General features: G+C 45.3%; 1 protein-coding gene across 3 annotated transcripts in view; it reads right to left on the reverse strand.

The window, feature by feature from the left end:
* Positions 1–21,865, reverse strand: part of CAMK1G (calcium/calmodulin dependent protein kinase IG) — a 34,674-nt gene that overhangs the window by 10,675 nt on the left and 2,134 nt on the right. For 2 of the 3 annotated variants that reach the window (XM_005303580.5, XM_005303581.5), the window contains exons 2-4: positions 14,922–15,039; positions 2,328–2,456; positions 1,176–1,250 (exon numbers count right to left, since the gene is read on the reverse strand). In XM_005303580.5, the coding sequence (XP_005303637.1) occupies positions 1,176–1,250; positions 2,328–2,456; positions 14,922–15,013 (296 nt within the window). In that variant the 5' untranslated portion in view covers positions 15,014–15,039. Of the gene's footprint in view, positions 1–1,175; positions 1,251–2,327; positions 2,457–7,520; positions 7,724–14,921; positions 15,040–21,865 lie in introns of those variants that run through there. The other variant, XM_065591480.1, reaches the window with a different exon arrangement.

The following is a 21,865-nucleotide window of genomic DNA, read 5'->3' on the forward strand; positions in this document are numbered from 1 at the left end:
GAACGGGTAGCAAGTGACTCAGGGAAACTTAAAGGGGAAAAACCGGGGCTTAGCTTGGAGTATTCTGGCAGGATCCCTGCCAAACTGGTGGCAGGCAACCCCGCTACTGCCAGGGCCCTGGGTTGGGACCTCGTGGAGTGGGGAGGGCCCAGGTCTTCCTACCCTGGCTGCCACCCACCCTGAGGCAGCGGCCCACCCCTCCAACCAATCTGGCTGCTAGGCCACACAGCCCTGACAAAGAGGGCAGCTATATGGACTCCGGCCATTAGGCCACACAGCCCGGTGTAGGAGGACCACCTTGACAATGCCGAAACATTAGGCCATACTGCTTCAAGACTAGGAGTGGTCATTTAAACTCAGTTGCGGGGCCATAACGCTCCTTCCCCCTTCCCCCAAAGGGTGACAGGGTGTACCAGCCCCATGACATGTACATAGCAAAGTTTGGGATAGCCCTGAAACCTATTGCCTCGATGCAGCCAATTTGGCTCTTCAATCTGAGACAAGCATTTGAAATGCTCCATAAATAATTCACTAGTATAATTCCTAAGGAGCCAATAAGTACAACTGGAAAATTTCTTAAACCCAAATTGCCTTGGGTTATGCTGCTGCTACCTGGTTGTCTGAACCCCCAGGGGCTTGGAGGGGTTTCCCTTCTGACTTTCAGCTTCGTGTGTTGAGCTGTCTCCAGCCTCCATCACATGACCTGATTTATTGAGAGTTAATCCGAGTAAAACAATCCTCGTTAGAGGAATCCACACTTAATCTATCCATCACAACAGGGACACCTTCAACTGTTCCTTACAGCTAGCTGCTTTCTTTACTGCTGACACATTTGCCCATTTTCCCTTTCACAGGCCCAATACATAGCATAGCTTTAATTAGAAACTTGCCCATTCCTGTCCGGCTAAACGGTGAGGAATTAGATCCTGATCTGAGTTTAGAAATATACTAATATAAAAGAAGGCCCATGCACAATGGAGAAATGTCTAGGGTAGTTGTATCTCAAACCCTGTTGTTCACAGTTCATTGATGAAGCACATGTCAGAGTGGATATTTTTGTGCATTTGACTTTCAGATTTGAGTGCCTGAATCCTGCATGGGAATGCTGAAATGGACACTCGGCACCCAGGAAAATGTTATGGTTGTTTCTATGAAGCATAGAAAGAGATACTTACAGCTGCATGACCAGGTAAAAGTGGGTTGCACTTTCGTAAATGTCTTCCAGGGTCACAATGTTTTCATGCTTTATTCTGCAACCAGCAAAGACGAACAGAGGTTACAAACTTATTTGATGAGAATAATCATAATAGTGTAGGACTGGAAGGGACCTTGATAGGTCATCTAGTCCAGTTCCCTGCACTGAAGGCAGGAATATGTAATAACTAGACCATTCTTGACATGTGTTTGTCTAACCTGTCCTTAAAAACCTCCAAGGACAGATTTCACAACCTCCCTAGGCAGTGCTTAACTACCCTGACAGGAAGTTTTTCCTAATGTCCAACCTAAACCTCCTTTGCTGCAATTTAAGCCCATTGCTTCTTGTCCTATCTTTAGAGATTAATGAGAACAATATTTCACCCTCCTCCTTGTAACAACCTTTTATGTACTTAAAAGGTTAAGATGCATTGTCAAGCTGAAAGTCATGCACCTAATCTTCCTCTTGTTTCACACCAGTTTTTCTCTGGGCAAAATTCCACTCACTTCCAAAAGAGTGACTCCTGATCTATGCAGGAGTGAGAGGGGAGAATCAGGGCTTGTCTGCATGAACGTTAATTTGTGGCAAGCGGAGGTGTGAACTGACCCTGCACTAGCCTGCTGAAGACTGACTGTCCACGTGGGCCTGGCTGACGTGCATTCGCTCCTTTGTGGCTGATGCTTTCCTGCCCTGCAGTGTGTCGCCATTTACACCAGTGCAAAGTGGGTGTTAAACACTGTCAAAGCAAAATGGTAGCATTTTGCATTCCTTTGGTGAGCGAAGGACAAGTCTCTATTGTTATTTTTAGACAGTGGTGAAAATTTAATTTTCCTGTCACTCTTTATGCTGTTTGGTTTTAGTCGGTTTCTTTTTCTGGTTCTCCTGCAAAACTGTTGGGCTTGGCAAGGGGCATATGTAAATAAACTTTACAAATATCCCTCTTTTCTGATCATTTAAATAAATACCAAACATTGATCTTCTTTTCATCTCATTCTTCCACCTTTAATGAGATGCAAATTTGTGCAGCAGCGGCAAATGGCCGTTATACCTAGGGTGATCGATGGTTTTGGTTCTAAAGGTGCAGGTCAGGCAAAAATAGTTTGCTCTGCTTCACATTCAAAATTATACTCACTTCTTCAGCACTGCGATTTCATTCTCCAGGCTGCTGTCCTGGATGACAGGGGACTTTTTGATGCACTTTAGAGCAAAGAGCTTCCCAGTGGTCCTTTGCTTCACTAGGAAAACTTCTGAAAAAGCACCTCTACGGAGAAAACACAGATGAAGGACAAAGGTGTTTCAATAGATGGCAAAGTTGTAAGCTGGAAGCAAATACATGCGGAGAAGGAGCTGCAGTAAAAAGCAGGCAAGTAATCGAATAATGATTAAAGCTTCCACTATAAGTGGATGGCATTTGTAATTAGCTGCCACATATCTAGGATACCATTATTGTGATGTATATATGGCTTCAAAATTCTATTGATTTCATGTTGCCATTTGGAAATGTACAATTTAAGACTGTGCAAGGGATCAGCAATATTTGGGAGACAAGAACCTGAGATGTATTAAAAACAAAGAAAATATTTGATTGAACCTTGTTAACCAAGCCTATAGAGTTTCACTTCAACTTCTAGTACTCAATGTATTTATTATGATGTATGTAAAATGATCAGTACCTGCAGACACCTAACAAAGAATCTTTTCTGAAAGAGGCAGACAAAGATGTGCTAATTTAGGTAAGTTAAAGCTGAAAAATACAGATCTGGAAGTGAATGTCTGGCAGCCCAAATCTAGGGTGTGTTCTGATTCAGGATCATGGTTTGACCCAATCAGGGCCAGTGCTACCATTTAGGCAAACTAGGCGGTTGCCTAGGGCACCAAGATTTGGGGGCGCCAAAAAGCGGTCCCCCCAATTTTTTTTTTACAGTGCTCATACGCCCCCTCCCCGAGCGCGCGGTCGCCGCTCCACTTCTCCCGCCTCCCAGGCTTGCAGTGCCAATCAGCTGTTTGGCGCTGCAAGCCTGGGAGGGGAGGAGAATTAGAGCGGGGGTGGCGTGCTCGGGGAGAAGGCGGAGCAGAGGTGAGCTGGGGTGGAGAGCTGCCGCACGGCTCCCCAAGGGGGGTGTGTGCCGCGGGGGCACCTCGGGGCAGAGGGGGGGAGCTGCCACAGGGCTGGGGGGGGGCAAGGTGGAAGTTTTGCCTAGGGCGCAAAACTTCCTTGCACTGGCCCTGGACCCAATGTATAGAGAACCCACTTCAGTTCCAGTGTGTGAAGGTGCCCAATGGTGTAGGGCCATTCTTTGAAAAGCAGGTAGTGAGTAGAGAAAGGGCTGAATACACAGAACATCTAGCATGGAACCTTCCTGACAGATAGATAAAAGGAAGAGAGATTGGATACAGAATCACAGTAGCAACAGTCAGGAGAACACCACACCAGTAAAGACAATCCAATAGCTCCTTATGTACATGCCAGCCCATGAGACGACTCCTGTGGTGTCAGATTTAGAGTCCATCTCAGGAAAGGCAGGTGCCATATACCGCTTGACAGCACAGGCATTCAGTGATCAGTATCTGAACAGGAGAAAGGAGATGGAGCCGAGGGCATGGCATTTTACTGCCTCTCAGCCTTTGCACCTTAATCTGTTGGGACCCACTCTCAGGATTTCCCCATGCTAAATGCTAATGCAATCCCAGCTAGGAGAATGTATTGGCACCTGTCTAATGAGGCACAGAGCCAAAGACCTGTCCACTCATTACCGTTAAAGATCCCACGGCACTTTTTTTGGGCCAGGGCAGAGGTATTCATGGAATCCCAGCCAAATTCTAACATGAGTGATTTATTATCTTTTGCCTCCTCAGCATCCCTCTGCTGTTTCAATGAAGGCAGATATTCATTTCCCCAGCTCTGTGTCAGTGACATTTCAGAGCTGAACTGAATGGCTGTGTCCTGCCCCAGAGGTGGCTGCATGTCAGTTAGGTGAGAGTTTTACTTTGCCTATAGATTGAAAAACAGTTTGGGTGCTTTGTGCATTAATCCAAGTTCTGCCAATCAAATGTGAAATATCTGGATAAACCCAGTTCACTGCATAACATTTCCTTTTGGCATCGGATGGCTTTGGCCCTGGCTTCTCGCACAACCAGATTACAACTGTATGCCCTGAATTAAAATGCAATGGATGAGTGTCCAACGCATCCCACATAGCAGAGTTCAACTCATTACAACGAAGGGTGAATATTTATAACATTGCCAAAGCCTACAATCTTGTTAAAGGTTTTTGCTTAGGCAGCTAAACGTGTCAGGTGATGGTGCCACTGCACCAAGCTCGTCTCAAATAATCCTCATCACCTGCACGTCAGATTAACGGATGGTGTTGACACAGAATTGCCAGTAGAGCTGTGAGCATTTAAGGGAGATAGAGAAGAAAACGTAAGAGAAAAATGGTTTGAGAGGCAGCGAGATCCAATGGGGATCCAGTGGCACTCAGGAGACCTGGGGTCTGTTTCCAGCTCTTTGACCATGAGCAAGTCTCTTCCTCTGTCTTTCTTGTGTATTTGGACTGTAAATTCTTCAGGGCAGGGAGTGTTTTACCATGTGTCCATATAGCACCCAACACAATGGGGCCAGGTTCTCAGCTGGGACCTATAGATGCTACGGTAATGAAAATAACTAGCAAGAACAGAAAACGTGCCACTCTCATATCCCACTCAATAAAGCGCCCAGTATGTTGTGCAGATAGCTTGGCTAAGCACAGAGTGGTACCCATCTGGCACACAGCTGGTTGATTTTGTATTCAGTTGCTAGCCAGCGGCAGTGACTCATGCACAAAAAGAAGAGCAAGACGAAAGCAGCTCCAGATATGACTCGCCTGCAGTAGGGAGAAAGATTCCCTGAGCCACGTTACTCAGGGTCCTGCCCATGTATCTTAGCCCCTGACATGTCCTTTTTGCCCTTCCCCACAGATGGGCGACTGTGCTGGCTTGGCCTGGAGAGGTGCAGATCATATCATAGTCAGCATTGGGGGAGAGCCAACTGAATTGGAGTAGAACCAGTCTATGACTGTTTGAAACAGAGTGAATCCTGAGATGTTCTGAGGTTCAAACATTTTTTTGGGGGAAAAAACTTCCTTCCATTTCATGGTCTCTCCTGCACTGTGGTTCCAGCAGGCTATGGAGGCAGAAGGCACAAATAGTGCAAGGGCCTGATTCTCAAATCAGACCATCTCCGATTTAAGCTACCTTGGTGCTCCGTGTATTCTGGAGCTGTGCAAGGGGCCCTTTATCTGGCCCTGGAGCAGGGATGGTCCAAGAGAATTTCCAGTCACTCTGGAAGCAGAAATCAGGGAAAAGTTTATGAAGCAGCAAGTCTAGGGAGTTAAAAGTTAAGGATACAACCTTTGTAGAGTTTCACACGGAATCAACTGAGGATTAACTGGCACTAAGGTGTGAGCATCTTACACTGAAGAGAGTCTTCTCATATCTTAGTGAGCTGTTGGGGGGGCGGGGAAGGGACGTTTTCTCTTGATATTGTAACCATCACAGTGCTGTTCTCAGTTTGCGCTCCCTGGACATCCAGAAGGGAGCAGTCTGGGGCAGAAAACTCTCCAAAGCCACATGCCCAATCCAGACTGGCATCAAACAGAAGGTTTCCAAGGGGAACACAGTTCACCCTCAAGACCAAATTCAGCATTGATTCCAGCAGGCGAGAGCCCATTGACTTCAATTGTCCTGTGCCCAGACTCAGTTTGGTCCCCCACCCATCCCTTTCTGCAACTCTATAGAACAAATCACTATTGCGCAACCTTGTCTTGCCCTCATCTCCCTGTGTTCCTGATTCCCAATCTTTAATTCATTGAACACCCTCATAGACATAAGGCCAGATTTTAAAATGCTCAGCACCTGGAATGGGAGCCCCATTTTCCCAAGAGAACTCCACTTCCATTTACAGGCACCTAACTAAGGACCAGATTTTCCAGAGTTCTCAGCACCCAGCATCTCCCATTGGGACACTTTTAGGCTCAGTACCCACCATGCTCTCTTCTATTTCATACTCATCTTCATACAAGCATAGACAAACTGGTCCCTCGTACTCACATCTGTCCATCCTGCCTGTCCCCCTCCCCTTAGCAGGAGTGTCACATTGAGAATGAAATCCTGACAAACTGGATTTGCAATGGCATTTTTTCCATGAATAATTTTAAATAAGTGATCACAAAACAGGTGGTTTTTTTGGGACCCACGCTGCCTGATAGGACAATCTCCCTTGGAAAGCCACTTAAATGGCTTAAGCTACTTCTTTGGTTTTCTATTGCACTTGGAATCCTTGGAACTTCCTAGGATACTGCTGCCTCCATTTATTTCTGGTTTTTTTTACTGATATCTCCCTTTATTTTACTCAACTCTCTTCAGTGCTAATTAATGCTGCCCTACTGAAACACCCACTGCATGTGGCACAAATCCTCATTTCTAATACCATCTTGGTTTGTAATGCAATGGTAGGAAATGAACAACCTACAGATCAGATGCTAGAGCATCTGTTCCACATTTCATTCCTAAATAAATAATTACACCCCCATATCAAAAAATTATGGATCAACAAATTGGCTAGAAGGGAACACAGCTTCCCTTGAGCCTCACTCCCCTCACAGTGCTGCTGGATAATTTAACTCAGTGGCTCTCAACCTTTCCAGATGACTGTATCCCATTCAGGAGTCCAATTTGTCTTGCATACCCCCAAGTGTCACCTCACTTAAACTACCTGCTTACAAAAAAGTCAGACAAAAATACAGAAGTGTCATGGCATATTACTGAAAAATTGCTGATTTCCTCATTTGCCATATAATTATAAAACAAAGCAATTGGAATACAAATATTGTACTTATATTTCAGCGTATAAAGTAGTATAAACAAGTCAGTTTATATGTTTGTACTGACTTCGCTAGTGCTTTTTATGCAGCCTGTTGTAAAACTAGGCAAATCTAGAGGAGTTGATGCACCCCCTTGTCACAGGGCCAGTACACCCCATCACCCAGGGGGTGAGGCAAGGACATGGTAGCCCGACAGTTAAGTCAATATGGCTGCGTTCAGCCTCAGGGCTGCATGGCCAAGAGGCCGCAGGGCTCCCCTCAGCATCAGGGAAGCACAGCCCAGTGGCTGCCCCACAAGGGGGAAAGCCATGTAGGAGGGCCCAGGCCCTCCTTAATCCACTGGATCCCAGCCCAAGGCCCTGGTAGTAGCAACAGGGTTCACCACAAAGCCACCAGAGAAGCCACCCACAACACACCAACTGCTACAGGGACACTGGCTAGTCCCTCCCTGGGCTGCTTCCTACCATGACTCCTGTAGTTGAAGTCAGGGTGTCTTCAGCGTCTCAGGGCACCTCAGGTGGCAACTGCAATTTCCCTAGGGCATCCACAGGTGCCTGGGGGCCCACCTGGGCCTCAGCATCTCCTGCTTGCTCAGTCCAGGTTCCTGGCTGCTCCTCAACTGGAGCCAGCAAAGTGCATCCTTCCTCCTCAGCAGTCATCCCAGACTGGGCTGGGCTGCTCCCTTTTATACTGCAGCAGCAGTTGGCACATGCCCAGCAAGGTCGAGGGGGCGGGGCTTCTGCTGCTAAGAGTGCTGCCTTAACCCCTTCCACTCCAGTGCTGAGCCAGTACACCCCTGGAAGACCTTTGCATACCCACACGTACTCCTGGCTGAGAACCACTGAGTTAACTCATTTCTGGGGCTGACCATGGCCAAGTTCAGTTCACAGCACCAGCTTAACTCTGGAGACCATGCTGAATTTCATGGAAGCTCAACTGCAGGTTCCTAAGTCACAGGAAAGCTTCATCTTATAGAATTCCCTGCTCTGAAAAGCAGCCCGATTCGCACTCCACTGCCTTAAAGTTTTACCAGCTTTGTACACACACGAGAACTAGTCAAGCGGTTAACTTCCCAAGATGTAACATTCAGCACGGAACAGGTCAGTGGTAAAGAAGGTGGAATATGGTGGGGAGAGGAGAGAAAAAAGCAAATTTCCAAGCAACTAAAATAAAAATTAGAATCCTACATATTTGAGGTCTGCTTGGAAGCCTGTATTGTGAATGGAAAATGCATCTAAGTGCTTCTGAGCTCTGGGAAATTTTCATTTAAAATCCTAATTCAATAAAACTCTTCCCATGTTATTACTGTATTATAGCATCGAAGGGTTCCAGTCAAGGAATTAGGGCTGTATTGCACTGGGCTGTCTTTTAAAGAAGTGCTTGTATGGTGCCTGTGTCGCAGAGAATGTACAAACCAGGTTACGACAGGCGGACCAGGTTACGACAGGCGGACAAGACAACCTAATGTGACAGGAAGGATAAGGGAAGAGGTAAAACAGCATCTTTCCTGCTCACTGAGTATTAATCACGAGCACTGGCCATATCAATTCTTAGTAGAACTAGAAGTTGGATCTGAGCTTTTCCCTTAATCAGTGTGTGTGTGTGGGGAGGGGGGGGGGGGGCTTAGATCCAGGTTGTTGTTTAGAATCAGGGACAGTCACGTTTGGATCTGGACCTGTTGCTGGGGCCAGGTTCTGCTGTCAATTCCAGGGGATTTTCAAGGGAACCAAGCCCTCAGATTTTAAACCATTACCGTGCGAATGATAAACTGCACTTATTTATTTTAGTATTTCCAGAGAGCAACCTGAGGGACCTTAATGAAGTGCTTTGCATTCATTGCAGCCCTTCTCATTCCTCCTAACATTGCCCTGGAGTAACATGGTGGTGTCTGCAGACTGGAACATAAACCAAACGAATATTCTCTGTGTCTGGGTCATTCTCCTCATTAAGCATGTGGTAAAACTGAGCAGTGGGCTTCCTTATTCTCTCTGCGTCCCGCCTGGGCCGTTGGCAGGCTGTCTATGGCTACAGACATATCATTTCGCCACCTCTCCTGATCCCCTCCCCCCTTATATCCCCCCAGTGTATGATTCCAGAAGATCTGATTGTTCAGGGTAGCAGCAGATGGATGGTTAAGGCAGAGTTGCTGCTCTTCATCCAAATGCAGGAGTGGAATTATTTGTTATGGGACTTGCTACTTCTGTTTATACTGCACAGTGCAATGCAGCCAGAGTCTGAGGACCTGAACTACATATTTACTGTTTACGTTCTGCCAGGGTCGTCCCCCCTCTTCACCCAGGGCATTGAAAGAGCAGAGTGATCAGAGGGGGAAGAAGAATATGTGGGGAATCCTGTAATATTGCAATGCAGGGTTGAGCTGGGGAACTGGGGAGCATGCTCCCTGCAGAGATACACTGAAGGAATGAGCTGGAAAGCAGAGGACAGGTGAAAAACAGGAATCGAGTAATGCAGCTGCAGAGTTCTGAGCCCAGAAAGGAGACAGGAAAATAGGGGAGCACCCAAGACTAATTTAGAATATTCTAGAAATCTCCAGAGAGTCTGTTTTCCTGATATTTTCTTAGACCCAAAAGAGAATGACGGCGCTGTATATGGAAGCTAGTGCAGACAGGACCAAATTGCTTTTAGTATCATTTCCAAAGCCATGGGTGAGCCTCTGAGTGCGTAAGGCATCTCATCTGTGGCTGGCTGAGAATGTGGATGTCAGCGTGAGCAAACTTAAGAGGCAGATTTGTAAATTTAAGAGAAAGTGACTAAGCAGTTATGTCATTACAGCTGCTTGTCTCCCAAACAACCCATTACTCACAGAGCCAGTCCAGCTTTGGAGGGATAATTGGGGAGCGAGGCAACATCCTGATTGGACTGGAGGTAGGGGAAGAGACACTTACGGTGCGATGCTGGAGTCTCAGACATTGAGAGAGAATTAAATAGGATGCAGCATGTGAAGGAGAAATCTTTTGCTCACTCAGTCTTGAAATCACAATCAAGCCACTGATGCGGAAGCCGAGCAGGTTCAGGGGCTCTTGGAAAACAAAGTGCTTTTGTTTGTCAAATAGAATGAAAGAATTATAAGGGGGCGGTTAGGAAAAGAGATCCCATTTTCTCCGTGTAATTCAGCAGCGTGTGGTGGCTTTTCTGAAGTATGAGCACGATGAAACAGTTTTCATCAAAGTGATTTAAGTTTCCATGCACCTCACTGGGTATTTAACCAATTCCTTATGGAGGTGTGCAAGTGGTGTCACCCCCATTTTAAAGATGCAGGAACCAGGGCACAGAGAGGTGAAGCAACTTGCCCAGAATCATGCGAAGAGTCAGAAGCAGAATCGAGAAAGGAACCCAGGTTTTCTGATTCCTGCTCCCGAACAATGGGCCATTCTGCTTCTCCAAATGTAAAACCCATGCTGAAGAGTAGTGTAGACTCTAACCACATTCCTGGCTGGGGCTCTAGGACAGAGGTTCTCAACCTTTCCTGACTACTGTACCCCTTTCAGGAGTCGGATTTGTCTTGCATACCCCAAATTTCACCTCACTTAAAAAATGACTTGCTTACAAAATCAGACATAAAAATACACAAGTGTCACAGCACACTTACTGATAAATGGTTTACTGTCTCATTTTTACCATAGAATTATCAAATAAATCAATTGGAATATAAATATTTGTAACACTGGGCCAGAGAGGTTTAAGCAACTAGCAGGCTAAACGATCCAAATTCAACCTTTAAGGACATAATAGAAAAGTATATGAATGGTATTTAGGGCCATTCCTTATAAATAGCTAACAAAGCCATGTTAGATAGACTGGAACGTTGGAATGCAAATATGTATTGTTAGAGAATTGGAAGAAGATAGTGATTGTATTGGTCTGTGTTTACTTATATCTTGTTAGATGTTAACCATGTAACCAAACAGTTCCTGTCTGTTACTATATTCTATTGATTCAGAGCTCAAAAGCTAATATTAACATTTAGATGAAACTTGGGTGTGATAATATCATTGTCTATATTTCTCTTTGAAGTTTGTAGTAAACTGTCTATGAACTGTGTAATGGATAATAACTTGATGCTAATGAATGCAACTAATTACCTGTGTATACATAGGAAATAGGAGGTTTTACTTCAAAGCCACAATGCTTCACCAAAGGAATATCTGCTATCAAGAGGCTATCGACAGCCTGCCAGAGATCTATAAAAGAACTCTAGGGCTACAATCCTGTATCTCAGACCTGCTTAGGCTTCGTCAGGGGAAGTTTGAGTCACAAGACTGAGGTCTCCAGCTCCAGTTTGGATCACCCTGATATTGGACACTGGCTGCCTACTTGGACTGTGAACTGTGGCACTGATTCTGAAAGAACTTTTTGCAACTCAGCAGCTCACCATCTCTACTATGAAACTGACCTAAGAATTTGGTTAAAAGATCGTTATACATACAGATATGAACAAATACTCTCTCTCTTCTTTTTGAATAAACCTTAGTTTAGTTAATAAGAATTGGCTGTAAGCGTGTATTTGGGTAAGATCTGAAATTTTCATTGACCTGGTGCTGTATCCAATCCCTTGGGATTGTTAGAACTTTATATATGATTTGACTTGGCTGACTGGGTGGGATCCGAAGGCTGGATTGTTTTCAGGGAACTGTATTTTTGGCTTCTGGGTGACCAGTAAGGTATTGTAGAAGCTGTTTTGTGGCTGGATTGGTGAATTTAATTATTAGAGATAGCCACCAGTTTTGGGGATGTCTGCCCCATTCTTTGCAGGTTGCTCTGATTAAGCAATCTGAGTGTGCCCCCCCCCCCCCCGGATCCTGGTCACATTCCTGTACTTATATTTCAGTGTGATACCCAAGCCTGTTTTTCACTTGTGAGCCTTGTCTGAAGCCCAAGACCCACTGCCGGGGTCTGAAGCATGTAACAGCTTTGCGTGGCCACCTGTGGCATGAGGTCGCAGGCAATTGCCCTCTTGCCACCCCTACTACTTGCAGCCCTGCACTTGCAATCCCCCTAAACCTGTCCCATGACCTGCCCTGGGGGCTGCACCCCCCAGGTTGAGCAACACGGATCTAGATGAGTTGAGTACCCCCTGGAAGACCCTCTGAGTACCCCCAGGGGTACATATATCCTTGGCTGAGAACCACTGACCCAAACTATGGGAGAGTTTGGTTCAATCCCCCTTCTGTTTGCTGAGAAGGGATTTAAGCAGCATTCTCCTACATCACAAGTGAATGTCCTAAGTGCTGGACTTTGAGGTAGGGCTCCTTTAGTCTTTCCTGTTGAAGTTGTTCCACTTTAATTAACTGTTAATTGAGCCAAAGCAAGCCCTATACCTGGGAGTTGGGATTTCCCCATTCAAAACCCTTCTAAAGGTGCAGAGGGAGGAAATCCAAGGATCTCCCACTTCCTAAGCAAGCACCCAACCGCTGGACTATAGAGTGATCCTAGCCCTTCACCTGTCCCAATTCATAGTTAAGTAAAGGGGAACAGCACCAACAGGCAAGACTGAGGGAGCTCCCTGTTCAAATGAAACACCTTTGCTGCTACAGCAGGGATTTCAGCCAAGCAGGCCAACATCCCAGGTAAGTGCTGTGACCACTACACCACAGAGAGCTTCTTAGGCTTAAGTCTTGCTTTGGCCCAATTAACAGATAATTAAAGTGGAACAGCATCAACAAGAAAGCTTCATGGTTGTCAGTTCAGATTGCTTCGCATACAGCCCAGGGAAGAATTGAATCAAGGTCTCTAACCCTTGCAGGGTGTTTACCCTGCCCACTATGCTACCAAGATGAGTTGATGTGCTCCCTGGAAGACCTCTGAGTACCCCCAAGGGTAGACGTACCCCCCTGGTTGAGAACCTCTACTCTAGGATATCATCACCACCACCACTCTATTCATAGTCCAAGGAAATTGGTAAAACCCTTTGGAGATGACAGGCACATCTAAACTGCCTCCTTACATTTGCACAGCAAGGCAATGCCAGGAGTAGACCCCAGCAGTCTTGTCTCCCATTCCCTTGCTCTAACTATTGGATAACAATCCCATCTCAAGACCAGGAACAGACCCCCAGCCTCCTGTTTTAAGCATTAGAAAACATTACCTCTCTCTAGCAGACTGAGAGTTGTGAATGAAGCGTGCACTCTCGTGTGAATCTAGAGGAAAGGTCCAGAACAAACAACACAGCTATCACAGCAGGCTTCAAACCCTTCAATGGCTGATACAATGCCAAGATTCTGCAGTTCACAGGTTATTATAGCATGTTGGCCTTAAAGGGGCACAGGTATACAAAACAGAAGTGTGCAGAAAGAAGATGTCACCCAGCACCACATAGGAATGCGCAGGCAGGATTTTGTACAGATAAATTCCTAGTGCTAGCTGAGGCTAGAGTGACCAGACAGCAAGTGTGAAAAATCGGGACAGGGGTGGGGGGTAATAAGTGCCTATATAAGAAAAAGACCCCAAAATCGGGACTGTCCCTATAAAATCAGGACATCTGGTCACCCCAGCATGCCTCCAGGCAGCTTCCATATTACTTTTCACTCAAACGGAGCAGAGAGCTGGGAAGTGACACTGCATTTGAAGTAGCTTTGGAGGCACATTCCCGAGCAGGCCTGCTCCAAGGAGATATAGACCACACGTTGCCTAAACCCAGGCGTCTTGTATACACTGGGGTTTGCACCAGTGCTAGAGCAATGGGGATTGTTTTCAGAGGAAAGCTTCGTGCAGATTCAGCCATTCAGTAACTGGCTTGGGCACCTGCTTTTTTTCTTACACAAAATTGGAAATGGGATTGCTCTTTGCAATGCAAGTATTGACTGTAGCTATACTGAACTATGAGTACTCTAATCTGTGCACGTCAAGTACAGTCTGCATCCTGAAATCCATGTGCCAGGCAGAAGCACAGCGGATCTGAGTATGTTTAGCTAAGAAAGGCATCAGTTTTCTTACTGCAGATTAGGACCAAGGTTTCAACATGGTTCTAAGCAAGGCTCCACATTTACATGAGCAAACTGGATTGACATCTTACTCCTCTGTTTTGCATGTGTAAATGTGGGGGAAGTTGCAAACATAAAGGCTGCCTTTCAGAATTTGATCCTTATGGACAAGAAGGTGCTGGCAGCAAGAGAACTGTGTGTGTGAGCCGGTGTGTAGGCAGGAGGTCTCACACACATACACACACAACAAAAACGATAGCAATATAATCAAATAACTATACATAAAGATTCTTGTACTGCACATCTCCAGCACCTTTCATCAAAGTAGTTCAAAGCATTTTACAAACATAAATTAATGAAAATAGCATGAAACGCTTTGGGGTTGTACAACTGCCAGTGATTTTTTGCCCTATTACCAAATGTTCTCACCCAGGATCAAGAGGGCACAACCTCCCTTCATCTCCCAGGAAAACAGGCAGAGAGATTAAGGGACTCATTCTACACCAGAGAGGTCATTCCTGTCAAGGCTCGGATTAGAATTCAGGACTTCCTGACTCTCAGATCTGTCCTCAATTTTGGATGTCTCTCATGCTGGCAGATATAGAAATTAATGGGAGATGGAGAGACAGTGAAGCCTTTGAAATGCAGTTGAGAGGCAGGGGTACAAAAGGTGTAAATACATTTCAAATGTTTGGAGGAAATTGGCAGACCTGTCCTAGTGTCACGTAAAGATGTTATTTCCCAAAGATTGTCCGAACCTTCCATTACTAAATAAACAGTTTTATTCTTCACTTTATTTAAAGTGCATCTCTTTCTTGCTTAAGTAACATGTGCTTTACTCCTTCTACCACACGTTCTAGCTTGTAAAAGCCTTGCTTCCAATTTGGAGGAGGCCAGAGATTAGCCATGATACTCGGTACTCACGATCCTAGTGCCTCCATGAAGATAAATGTTTTTCGGATGTTGTTGGTCGGTTTCTTCCAGGAACGGGTGTCATCCACTTCCTTGCGGCCCATTTTCTCCAGAGCTGAAGCGGGGAATTCTGCCAGAAAGAGGGGAAGAGCACTGGTTGAGCGGTCAGGTATTCACAGTATCAACAGCAGGAGCCAGTGGTGTGTAAAACTTAAACCTCTGCATAGTGTCCTGCAAAGTACCCATTTGCTTGGATTCTCTTTTCAAGTACTTGTGGCACCTTAGAGACTAACAAATTTATTTATTTATTGTTCATCTCTAAGGTGCCACAAGTACTCTTCGTTCTTTTTGTGGATACAGACTACCACTCTGAAACCTCTCTTTTAGAGATTTTTGAACATTTCCTTTTGACTCTGTCAAAGCCAAGATGCAAGGAAGTCAATTTTGCATCCACAAAATAAACTGCTGGTGCAAATCATGTGACTACCAGGTAGAATGATGAAATAATTTTACCCACAATTGCCAGTACAAAAATGCAAGTACAAATTGTACCCCTTTAAAAGGAAAATTGTTTTTCTGAGAATTTGACACAAAATAATCACTCTCCTTGAAAATTACCAGTGCACTCCACTCACAGCCACTAACAAGATGAGACTTCAGGTTCTATTGGATCTTACATATCAAATTGCATCAGATTCCAAATGTGCATTTCAGTTAATATTAGACATCTTGGCTGAGAATTTAGCACTCATATGGTGGGACTTGTCATTTGGGGATATTCATTTAATGACAAATGTGAGCGATTGGCAATTACAAATGTTTATATTTTGCTGAATATATAATGGCTAAAGCTGTGATTATGCTTGCTGGGTGGCTGCTAATGCTAACCTAATAAAGCACCCTTGATATAATGGATTAAAGTTAGATGCAACTGAAGATGCAGGGAGGTTATATTAGAGTTGCTTAATTGCTTGAATATTAAAATAGGTTAAAGAGCTGGTGTTGACTCAAAGGAAATTTACTAAAGATTTTGTTGATCTAGCTAGTATGCGCTGTATCACTTTTCTTTTGTTTTTTTATTACTAGGGATATTTGCATGGAGACTGGATTGTTACTTAGGAATCTCCACCTTTCCTTACTGCTTATTCCTTATGTGGAGTCACCAGCTTGTGACATCACAATGGTGGCTGTAGAGAGAATTGTGATGTCACAAACAGAGGTGGGGTTTTGGTTTTGGTCTTAATTTTGCTTCTGATGGAAGATGTCAGGTTGACAGTGCAGTAGGCTGGTAGCCTGGTACTTATCCATGACCCAGGCACAGCATAGGCAGCAGCTGTCACAGAGCTCAGTCTATTCCCGTTCCACACAACCAGCACAGCAAACAAGCTCTCCTTAAATGTAATGTCTACCCCTCACTGGCTCTCTTTGTTTTCTTTCCATGCTCCTTGGTGAATCAGCAGCTGCCTTAGGAATCACCACACAGAGGACTTCCATTCCATTGTTTCCAGCCCCATCTCAACTCATGAGAACAGTCACATGGGATCTCTTCATTATGGTGGCTACCTGCACATTTGCATGCAAAGTGCAAGGCCTGGGAATGTGAACACATGAGTTTAGAGGACAATTACTGTAAATTTAGTGCAGTGATTCTCAACCTATTTACCACTGTGGGCTGCTTATGCAGCTCTCTGTGTTACGTGGGCCGCATCCACAGAATATGTATACTACCTGTATGGCCCTGAGGATGTCACATGGACCACAGCTGTGTGCTGATTGGGCCACCAGCAGCCCATGGGCCGCGAGTTGAGAACCACAGGTTTAGAGGGACGACAGAGCTGCAGCACCTCATCTTGCTTCTACTCATCTTATTTAATGAACAGAAAGAGGGATCCAACTCGTTACAGGGAAAGTTAGTTAGGTCTCTATGATGATACCCTCTCCTCTTCTGTTGTTACTCTCAGGGGTGGCTCTAGCTTTTTTGCTGCCCCAAGCACGGCAGGCAGGCTGCGTTCGGTGGCATGCCTGCGGGAAGTCCCCGGTCCTGCAGATTCGGTGGCTTGCCTGCAGGAGGTCCGCCGGTCCCACGGCTTTGGCGTACCCGCCGCCGAATTGCCACCGAATCCGCAGGACCGGCGGACCTCCCGCAGGCAAGCCGCTGAAGGCAGCCTGCCTGCCGCCCTCGCAGGGATCGGCAGGGTGCCCCCTGCGGCTTGCCACCCCAGGGACATGCTTGGAGCGCTGGTGCCTGGAGCCGCCGCTGGTTACTCTGCAGTGTGTCAGGAAGGCAGTGTTCTCTAATAGTCAGACCACAGATTTAGGAGTCAGCAGCTCTTGGGTTCTAATCCCAGTTCTACCACTGACTTGCAGGATGGCTGTCGAGCAGTCACGTATACCATCACTTTTACACTTAGGTACCTGGATTTAGGCAAGTTAGCAAAGACTTCAGTGGGAGGTGTGGGCACTCAGCACATTGGAAAATCAGGACACTTATTTAGGTGGCACCCTGAAAATTTGGCCTGAGCCCATGCCACTCTTCTCTGTCTTGATTTCCCCAGCTCACATGACTGGGACTCAGGAAACCTAGTTCTTATCAGCCACTTGCTGGGCAAGTCACTTCTCCCTGTGCCTCTGTTTTGCCTCCCACCCTTTGTCTGCCCTTGTCTATTTAGACAGTAAGATCTTCAGGGCAGAGACTTTGTATAGCACTGCCATAATACAAATAAATAATACCACTACTTACTGGAGCTTACTGACGTGCTCTGAGAATTAGTTAATGTTTGTGAAAGGTCTGGAAGGTGTGAAGTGCAGTATCAACTCTACCATGAGTAGGGTTTGCAGAAAAGGATCTGGGGATTACAGGGGACAAGAAGCTGGATATGAGTCAACAGTGTGCCCTTGTTGCCAAGAAGGCCAACGGCATATTGGGCTGTATTAGTAGGAGCATTGCCAGCAGATCAAAGGAAGTGATTATTTCCCTCTATTCGGCACTGGTGAGCCCACACCTGGAGTATTGCATCTAGTTTTGGTCCCCACACTACAGAAGGGATGTGGACAAATTGGAGATAGTCCAGCGGAAGGCAATGAAAATTATTAGGGGGCTGGGGCACATGACTAACGAGGAGTGGCTGAGGGAACTGGGGTTACTTAGGCTGCAGAAGAGAAGAGTGAGGGGGGATTTGATAGCAGCCTTCAGCTACCTCAAGGGGGGGGGGGGTTCCAAAGAGGATGGAGCTCGGCTGTTCTCAGTGGTGGCAGATGACAGAACAAGAAGCAATGGTCTCAAGTTGCAGTGGGGGAGGTCTAGGTTGGATATTAGGAAACACTATTTCACTAGGAGGGTGGTGAAGCACTGGAATGGGCTCCCTAGGGAGGTGGTGGAATCTCCATCCTCAGAGGTTTTTAAGGCCCGGCTTGACAAAACCCTGGCTGGGAAGATTTAGTGGGTGTTGGTCCTGCTTTAAGCAGCGGAGTGGACTAGATGACCTCCTGAGGTCTCTTCCAACCCTAATATTCTATGATTCTATGAGTATTCTTAATAAGATCAAATCTAACAGTCCATATTAGAAAATGATCAATGAGGCTCTCAGCTGAGTTGAGAAAAGAACTTTGGAACCAACATTGACCTTGGATACTGGAGGAGACTCCCCCATGCCAAGCGTACTAAGGAAATGCATTGAAAATTCTCCGTTTAGCAGAATCAGATTGCATGCTGAAAGCACTGCCTTTAAGACACTCCATTTCTCACTACTCACGATCAATCACATCATTCCATAAAAGACTTTAAGACATGGCTGAATCTTTGGGAGACAAAATGGAGTCTTTTGTTAAAGAAAAAATAAGTGTTCAGAAGAGACAGAGAGCACCAAAGCAAAAAAGAGGCTGGAAAATAATGTCTCATGACAGTGAGCTTAGATTTTTGATTCCTGCCAAGCTGATTTTGTTACCTTAATTAACAGAGCTACAATGATTTTCAGATCCCTAACATGAGATTTCAAAGGTTAATTCAACTTTGTTGAAAGAGAAATTGACTCAGCTGCAAAAGAATGACAGCTTCAGTCTATATACTCTTTAACGGCCAAATCAGACTTAGTTTTTATCCACTTTATAGATTCTGATGTGTTCAGACAGTTCAATGCAAGTCCTGTGGACAGCAGCCCTATTTTGCGGTTTATTTAATTAGTGCTGATGAAGAGTTCTTAGCAGCGTGGAGCAATTAATGCAAAACATTGTCTGGCATATATTTGTTTGAATTCGTAAGCAGGTTTTCATTCAAGACCGTTCTTTCAACACTTTCACCTTTGCTCTCTGAAAAATCACTCGCAGAAATGGATTTTAAGCATGAATGCTTAAGGACTGACTGAAAGTGAGTTTCATATGATGTATCCAAATGTAAAAGTTGCAAAGCTTGAATAAATCTGAATGATGAAGATCATTGCTTTGTATCCGGGAGGGGGCGGAGGGGGGAGGAAATTGGTCAAAATAATGATTATGAATTATTGGCCCAATTCTAGCACTTAGATTAGCCACCAGCAGCACCTTACCCTCCCGATATGCCTCCTCTCTTCCCCAAAGGGACGTACCCCAATCCCATCCAATCATTGTGCTCCACAGGTGCCATTTGGTTCCAGCTATAATGGTGATTTATGTGACGTCATCACCTGTCCACGAGGAAATGGACTAACAGCCATTAATTCCTTTTTTCACCGGCCACTGCACAGCTGTCATCAGAGCAGCAAAGGAGTTGTAGGTACCACTGGAACAGAACTACGCATGCCCCCATTACTGGTGAGGAATGACATACTGACCAGCCAGTGTGTGGAAAGCTCCCAGCCGGGCATTCCCATGACATGGAGCAAGCAGCCAACTCACATGGGCCCCAGCAGGAAGCTAAGCTCCTGAGAGATGGTTGGGCTAGGTCATGAAATGGAACATCTGAGGATGTTAGGGAGATTCCCAAACCTGAGTTGGCTTTTGTAGGTGACAAATCTGAGGAACTGTCACGGATTGAAGTGTCACGAGAGGAGGTTTTGGAATTAATTGATAAACTTAACATTAACAAGTCACCGGGACCAGATGGCATTCACCCAAGAGTTCTGAAAGAACTCAAATGTAAATGATCTGGAGAAAGGGGTAAACAGTGAGGTGGCAAAATTTGCAGATGATACTAAACTGCTAAAGATAGTTAAGTCCAAAGCAGACTGTGAAGAACTTCAAAAAGATCTCACAAAACTAAGTGATTGGGCAACAAAATGACAAATGAAATTTAATGTGGATAAATGTAAAGTAATGCACATTGGAAAAAATAACCCCAACTATACATACAATATGATGGGGGCTAATTTAGCTACAACAAGTCAGGAAAAAGATCTTGGAGTCATCGTGGATAGTTCTCTGAAAATGTCCACGCAGTGTGCAGAGGCGGTCAAAAAAGCAAACAGGATGTTAGGAATCATTAAAAAGGGGATAGAGAATAAGACTGAGAATATATTATTGCCCTTATATAAAATCGATGGTACGCCCTCATCTCGAACACTGCGTACAGATGTGGTCTCCTCATCTCAAAAAAGATATACTGGCACTAGAAAAGGTTCAGAAAAGGGCAACTAAAATGATTAAGGGTTTGGAACGGGTCCCATATGAGGAGAGATTAAAGAGGCTAGGACTCTTCAGCTTGGAAAAGAGGAGACTAAGGGGGGATATGATAGAGGTATATAAAATCATGAGTGATCGGAGAAAGTGGATAAGGAAAAGTTATTTACTTATTCCCATAATACAAGAACTAGGGGTCATCAAATGAAATTAATAGGCAGCAGGTTTAAAACAAATACAAGGAAGTTCTTTTTCACGCAGCGCACAGTCAACTTGTGGAACTCCTTACCTGAGAAGGTTGTGAAGGCTAGGACTATAACAGAGTTTAAAAGAGAACTGGATAAATTCATGGTGGTTAAGTCCATTAATGGCTATTAGCCAGGACGGGTAAGGAATGGTGTCCCTAGCCTCTGTCTGTCAGAGGATGGAGATGGATGGCAGGAGAGAGATCACTTGATCATTGCCTGTTAGGTTCACTCCCTCTGGGGCACCTGGCATTGGCCACTGTCGGTAGACAGGATACTGGGCTAGATGGACCTTTGGTCTGACCCGGTACGGCCTTTCTTATGTTCTTATGTTTATATGTTCTTATCTGAGAAGCAGCGGGGAAGCCGCTGGCCAGCAGTTCAGGCTTGCTTGTATTCAGCTTGTGAAAAAAATGGGAGACAGTATCCAAACGTGAGTGAGGCAGTGAACTGTGCAAGAGAAAGGGAGCCCCTTCCCTGGGACGTTTGGGACCCAGCTGTGTGCAACACTGAAGAACAAATGAGACAGTCCCCAAGCCAGAAACAAAGGAGATCCAACATGTGACGTTCAAAAGAGCACTTGGGCTCAGTGTGATCCCTGGCTGAGTACTCATCTGAAACCTACCAGGCAATTGCAGAATTATGACACGTGAAACCACCTCTGAGCTCATACCCTGCCCCTCTCCAGCACTCCCTGCTAACAGATCAAGTCAATATCTGTTTGCACAATGTACTCTCTCTATTGCTTACACCCATTAGAATACTAGTTTTGTGTTGCCTGATGTTTGCTCATTCAGACTAGATCTTTCCAGGGGGGAGGGTTATACTTAATTCTATTTGCAACAGGTTTTTTTAACGGATACTGTTTTTAGATGAGGAATCATGTGTCTATATATTCCTTTATCATTCATCTGATCATATGATTAGCTTCCCCTTCTACCCCCTCTATTTTATGCGGGCAGTTACTTTTTGCCTGTCTGTGCCTGGGGAGAGGCAGGATGATCTTGTGCTTTAGGGATGGGTTGGGGCAGGGACTCAGGAGATCCAGATTCCATTTCATGCTTTGCCACAGGCCAGCTTGTGTGACTGAGCCAGTCACTTCCCATCCCAGTTCTCCTACCT

This window comes from Chrysemys picta, chromosome 4, assembly GCF_011386835.1.
Source record: "Chrysemys picta bellii isolate R12L10 chromosome 4, ASM1138683v2, whole genome shotgun sequence".
NCBI lineage: Eukaryota > Metazoa > Chordata > Testudines > Emydidae > Chrysemys > Chrysemys picta.